Genomic DNA, 6558 nt, shown 5'->3' with positions numbered 1-6558 from the left:
GTCTAAAAGTTGCTAATATTGGGGCAACAATTGGACCGAGTGTAAAGTCAGACCTAAATTAAACCCGCTTATACAAACTTAAGCCATAATCCAAACCCGATACAAAAAGCCCCGCCCAACTTATAACTCTATCCGGGCATACTTTTTCATCAAACCTTTTTACTCAACGGTAAGAGAAATGCGACGGCGAAACAGGAAATTAAGTTAGAGCTAGTTATATGTGTAGAGCACAAACGTGAATATTTATCTTTCAGCATAGAAGCAATAGAATAAGATGTTGTCAAGAAAAAAAAAGACTGTTTCAAATAGTTCCGAATTCGCTCATCGTGTTAGTACTGGTGGGCTTGAAGCAAATGGCCAACTACTGGGTCGTATTTTGTCTTGTTTTGACAACCAGAATTTAATTTCAAATTTAATCAATGCCGTTTTATTTCTACTCACCCTTTTTTGCGCCCCACCCTGCCTCAATGTTGTAATCACAACTGCGTGAGAAGTGTTAGAAACGAACCACTCGACTGTATTCGAGGCGTCACTGTTCACAACAAGAGTTTTGAAATCTTCTCTCTTTCATTTGACACACCACAAGCCTCGAAAGAAGAAAAACACAGCACGGAAACCCAGTTGAAGAGCCCTGTCTTACTGTACTGTTATCTTGCAATAATTGATTGGAAAATCTGCCATTAAATAGATCCCAAAATACCTGAATATCGTTTGACGGGGCCCAACACCCCCAGGTTGAAAACCGATGTGAGACTTAAATATAACTTGGAAACAGATTTATCTTAAATCTGTGGTTTTAGTTCATTTTGTTTTCGAACCATTATGTGTGGTGGACAAGGAATACCTTTAATGTACTGTTTTGGACATTACCGAGTTTTTTAAGTAAGTATTGAAAACCCAAACTATTAATTTAGTTGTATATTTTGTCAATGCACTTGATCGGTGTTAACGAGCCGGATAACATAACAGCGGCAAGAAACATTTCCGTAAGTGCAAATCTAGACGTCAATGTCACAAGAAAAAATTAAAAACATGGTAGTCAACATCACAAGGAAAAAAATCAATCAAATAATGCCAAAACGTTTGAGTAATACATGCAAACGCAAATAGTTCCCCTTTATTTTAGTATGTAACAAATTTACAAACTGCTGTTTTAGTCAGCTAACAAATATCAGCGATATATGTAACAGATTATAAAATCACTTTCTTTAATTATATTTCTGACGATCACTGAATCAAAGATGTTTCAACACGCTGGTATTCAATTTTTTGCTGGAAAGTAGACCTCAAATCGTAGTCGAGTTGTAATTGATGGCATTTGCTTCTTTCCACTTGTTTTTTGGTCCAAAGTGTTGGACTCAAAATCATGAGCAACTTTTTGACTCACACGAGTTAGAATCTACAACAAAATCATCCACATATTTCACTTGCTAATAAAAATTGTTACAAACACTTGAAATATTTTTTACATAGGCCCACCTGAATCAAATCTTTGCCTTGTGGGATGAACTCATTGAGACACTTGCAAAGTGCTTGTATAAAGGTTGAACCATTTGCTTCGTTTCTCCATGCATAATAGTCTGCAATTACAAATTAAATCACTAACTTGATTAACAACAGCAAGTTGAGCTGATATAGACAACAAGTTGTGCCGATATAGAGCTATATATATATATCGTATTTTAACAGTTTTCAAATCACAAAGCAGATTATTTGTTTAACGGTTTTTGCAGACATTTTTTAATATAGTTAAACTACACACTAAATGATTTGAATACAAACGCCAGGCACTATTTTACTGTTGAATGTTTGGAATGAAACCTGAATGTACAATTTAAATAGGTTTTTTATTTAACGCAACCCCCCTTTTTGCCCCTAACAAATAATCAGCTGTTTCAGAAAAACAAGCTGATCACAGGACATAGTATTAGTTTTCACTTGGACAAGTCGAATGGGCCAAAAGAAAATCGGCTTGCAGTGGAATTGTGTGGGAACAGTCTGAAACAACTTGTCCATCTGGAACATCTTTTACACCATCATCCAGACTGGTACCTCTGCAAGCCTGAAATTAACGAAATAATCGTTTACTCATTCCTCAAATTTGATTCGATTTTGATTAACGGAAAAGTAACTAGAAAAATATTCACTGCCAATCTTAGTCTTATATGTCGTAAAGAGTTGTTAGCGGTTTTATCTTATAAATCTAACATGTGTGAATCGAGTGTACATTTGTAGTGACGACAACACAGTGTCAAATGAATAAGTTTTTACAGATACATTACAACCGTCGCCAAGTGTTCAGCGCAACCGTCTCGTGTTGACAAGTTGACGACATAAGCTAAGCTTGATTCCTGGTGTCTATCCAATATGCATCTAAGAAGCACCGATATCGCACATGGAATCGGGTAACGGTACTGATTTCGTTTTATCAGGTCAGCCCTGGTTTAAGCACTGGACTTGGTCTCTTGTTTTTTTTTCGAGAAATACATTTAAAAAGGAATGATTTTTACTGATGGAGCTATGGGGGATACTAAATTCCAAAGAAAAACAAAACAAAAAAACAATGAACTAAACAGATCGTCCACTAAACGTTGTATGTTTGTAAACAATGGATATTTTCCGCCAAAACGCTACAAACCGGCATAGTACACATCCTAAGAACTGATATTGATATACAAGTTTTTACTTTGTTTTCCAAAAAAAGGATTTCAAAAAGCTTACTTGCACAAAAAAAAGTTTTGGTTTTCCTTTCAACGTCGGACATTTGTCAGGAGTCAAAAGCTGGGTGAGTTCTTTCCACTGATACGTTTCGTCTTTTGCGTAAAGAATTTCCCCTTCTCCACCATGTGTTAAAATTGCACAAGCGAAGCAATCGTTATGAGTGTGGTCTTCCTTGGCGACTGTGTGAAAAATGTTGTTACATTGTGTCGTCGGCTGATAGGAAAAGAGAAAGAGATTACACTGGACAACCTGCTTTAAACGCAACATGATACGGCAATGAATGAAGCTCCAGAGGTTGAACCTGATGTTTGTGAAGAGCAAAGTTGTGAAAAAATAACAAAATGATAAGAAGAACCCGAGAACCCGAAATAACAATGAGATTCACTAATCTCAGAGAATAACAGGATTAACCTGTACTGTTGCTTACCGCTAAACCGAGTGGTGGGATATTTACATTGAAGAAGGTCTTAACAAACAAGTATGTTTATAACATACAAAATAGTTATGGTCCTTTACCTGCTCCAACACAATAAATAAAATCATGATTAAATCTATAACTGTACATTAACTAGTACACCATGGCGATAAATAAAATGATGACAAAACCTGTAGTTGTACAGTAACTGGTGCACCATACAGTACTCCAGAGCAAAACTCGAAACACACATTTCGCCACATATCAACAGTACGATCAGCACCAGACTCGTGCAGTTTCAAGAAGCCTTAAGCATCACGTGACCACCATTGCGTGTTGGCGTAATTGCCCCGCGAGTAGTCAATCAGCATCAACTATGCGCGGTTAACGGTGCCTGATGACAGTTCATTAAATGTTGCGTTTGGAACATGTTGTTAAAAAAATGTAGTAATAGTGGGGTACAAGATATGAGTTATTAAAGAAGTATGAGATTATCAAGTTAAGAGTTTTTTAAAAATTTAAGGGACAACACCAGAAACGTAAGCAAAACAAGACAAAGTATTTTTTAAGAAAATTACATGTTAAATGTTCAATATGTTTAATTACAAATACACTGCAATAGCTTAAAATATTTTAAAATATCAAACATTGGAAGACTTAAAAAGTTTCAGCTAATTTTGCTTACTTTTTCTAATAACAGCAAATATTCCTGCCTTGGTGAAATTTTCTTTCACTTCGACGTCAAAACCCAACCTTTTGGCAGCTTCTTGCAAACTGTTTTCATCTTTTTGAGTTCCTACTCGATCGGGTAAATTTGCGGAGTCGAATTTCTACAAGTAATTAAAAATAATTTAATCATAAACATTACTGCCAAGGTAGTGGTGTATATAGAATACATCGTGTAGACGTTTCGACAATCTCTGTTGTCATCATCAGTACATGTTTTCAATCAAGCTGTAGAACACGGTATATAAAGCACTAAGGAAAAAAAGGGGAAGCCAGATGTGTGAAGTGACGTCACAGACGATAACAGGGAACGACGTTTAGAACGGTAGCGTAGACGAAAAGATAAGAACCGGAGATATGGGTCAGGTGTTGAACAGACGCAAGGGCATGGAAACTGTGTCGATGTTGAGCTCGGGTTCATGCCTTTGAATAAAAAGCGATTCGAGAAACAACAGTCTCACGCGGTCTTGGTTTGCGTCCAAAATCACCGGCTCGGCAAAATTAACTTTATGTGTCGGATTCGATAAAATGTGCCGGCACACTTCTGATTTTTGGTCCATGCGATGTTCTTTAATTCTTACAGCGAGATTTCGCCGCGTTTCCCCAATATATGAAGCGCCGCAGTTGCAAACCAACCGGTAAACAACGTTAGTTCTTTTGATGTGTTCCTGGCGCTCTTTTATAGGAAAATGCCGTGAAAGTTTGTTCGTTTCATGGACAAGACGTAAGCGGATGTTGGCCCCGGATCGATGAACAAAATGCCCCAATTCACGCGCAATGTTGTAAGATACTGGGCCGAGAAATGGAAGTCTTGCAACCACGTATCTCTCCTCGTTTGAGTCGTTGTTTAATACCTTCGATTGGTGTTTTTTGTTCAGAAACCCTTTGATACACCCGTCCACAAAGTTGTGGGGATAACCATTCGCTCCAAGCATTTTCTTGACCTTCTTAAATTCTTCATGCATTATTATGTATGAATTAGCGATTCCGTACGCCCTGTTGAGAAGACACAGTACTAAATTCCGCTTATAACGAGCAGGTACGAAGCTTTCCCATTTGGTGTAAAGACCAGTGTTGGTTGTCTTCCGGTAGGTACAGGTATTAATTCCTACACTTGTTTTTTCCACCATGACGTCGAGAAAGTGAATGGTGCCGCTTTGCTCTTCTTCTTTGCTGAAGGTGATGTTGGGATGTACCGAGTTTATGTTTTTATAAAACCCATGAAGAGCAGTTTTGGAAGGAAAAACCAAGAAAAGGTCATCCACGTAACGACACAGAATCTCAGGTTTGTTTTTAGTCGTGGTGGATTTTAAAGCGGTGTCGACAACGTAGTTCATAAAAACGTCAGCTAGCAGAGGTGCAATAGGTGATCCCATTGCAATGCCGTCGATCTGCTTATAGTACTGTCCGTTAAATTGAAAGGTGGTAGTTGTAGCGGCCCAATGCAACAGTTTTTTCATACGTCTCTTGTTTAACCCGTTAAATGTAGTGTCACTTTGCTGAAATATGGAATTGAGCACGAGGGAAATGGTAAATTCCACAGGTATGTTGGTGGAAAGGTCCCGAACATCAAAGGTTGCCAATATTTTGTCGTGAATTGACTTGCCTTTAAGTAAGGTGGTAAAGGCGAAGGTGTCCTTGATATTGGTGTAGTGTTCCCGCAGTTCGGACAAGGACGATGATAGCCATGTTGCGCAGGCATGATTAAAGCTTCCACATGACGATAAAATCGGTCTGAGGGGAGTGGACGGCTTGTGGATCTTGGGAAGACCATACAGGGTCGGTGTGGTGGCGCTAGTAGGATGGATACGCAAATAGTCTTCGTCGCTTAATGCCTCTGCTTTCTTTAGGTAACGGATGTGGTTTTGGAACTTGCTTAAATTGGCCAGGTTGTCATCTGACGAGCAGGGTTTGAACTTCTGTTTGTTTGCGAGAATGTCCATCATTTTCGAAACATAGACAGAACGATCCATCAAAACTACTCCGTTGCCCTTATCTGGTTTGCTGATGACAATATTCTTGTCCGCTTGCAGTGAGTGCAGGGCATCCCGTTCTTCATCAGACAAGGTAGCTACATGCCGTTTTCGCTCACAAAAGAAATAAGAAATGTATCGACTGTACAGACTCATAAGCTTTTGTTTCAGGAGAATTCGATTCGAATGATTGAGGTGTAGACGCAGTTGGTGGTAAATATACTCAAATTCTGCTCTGATATGTGGCACACTGATTTTAGTTGGAAAAAAGCTAAAATTAAGACCTTTATTCAGCAGACTGGACTCTGCGTCATTAAGTATGCGTTGCGAAAGGTTGCAAATCACAAACGGTTCTTGTTGGTAGACGTAAATGCCAAGGGATTTCAGCTTCCGGTCGTGCCTCGAGCGGACAATGTCAGTGACTACCTTTTTCCGTTTTCTCAAAAATCGCCTTACGCAGATTGTGCTGATAGAACCAATGGAGGCGAATAGCGCTTGTTGTCTTTCCAGCAAGGCGCGTTTGGTGTCGCGAATAAGGTGGTTGCGAAGATTGTACTCGCGCTGCAGCAGGGACTTTCGGAATGTAGCTACAGAGTTGGTTAGTTGAAGCTGGGCCCTGTGCAGCTTGAATTGCGTCTACACCTCAATCATTCGAATCGAATTCTCCTGAAACAAAAGCTTATGAGTCTGTACAGTCGATACATTTCTTATTTCTTTTGTGAG

The 6558-nt window shown here is 39.0% G+C and overlaps 1 protein-coding gene across 2 annotated transcripts in view; it reads right to left on the bottom strand.

Moving 5' to 3' along the window:
* Positions 1-903: 903 nt before the first annotated feature.
* LOC145232249 (caspase-7-like) overlaps positions 904-6558 on the bottom strand; it is an 8972-nt gene continuing 3317 nt past the window's right edge. Inside the window, exons 2-6 of one of the 2 annotated variants that reach the window (XM_080096808.1) lie at positions 3822-3966; positions 2722-2900; positions 1939-2062; positions 1480-1580; positions 904-1399 (exon numbers count right to left, since the gene is read on the bottom strand). In XM_080096808.1, the coding sequence (XP_079952934.1) occupies positions 1262-1399; positions 1480-1580; positions 1939-2062; positions 2722-2900; positions 3822-3966 (687 nt within the window). In that variant the 3' untranslated portion in view covers positions 904-1261. Of the gene's footprint in view, positions 1400-1479; positions 1581-1938; positions 2063-2721; positions 2901-3821; positions 3967-4032; positions 6039-6558 lie in introns of those variants that run through there. The other variant, XR_013860849.1, reaches the window with a different exon arrangement.

This window comes from Phallusia mammillata, chromosome 6 (assembly GCF_965637545.1).
Source record: "Phallusia mammillata chromosome 6, kaPhaMamm4.hap1.1, whole genome shotgun sequence".
Lineage (NCBI taxonomy): Eukaryota > Metazoa > Chordata > Ascidiacea > Phlebobranchia > Ascidiidae > Phallusia > Phallusia mammillata.
This window is presented reverse-complemented; position numbering and strand designations above follow the sequence as displayed.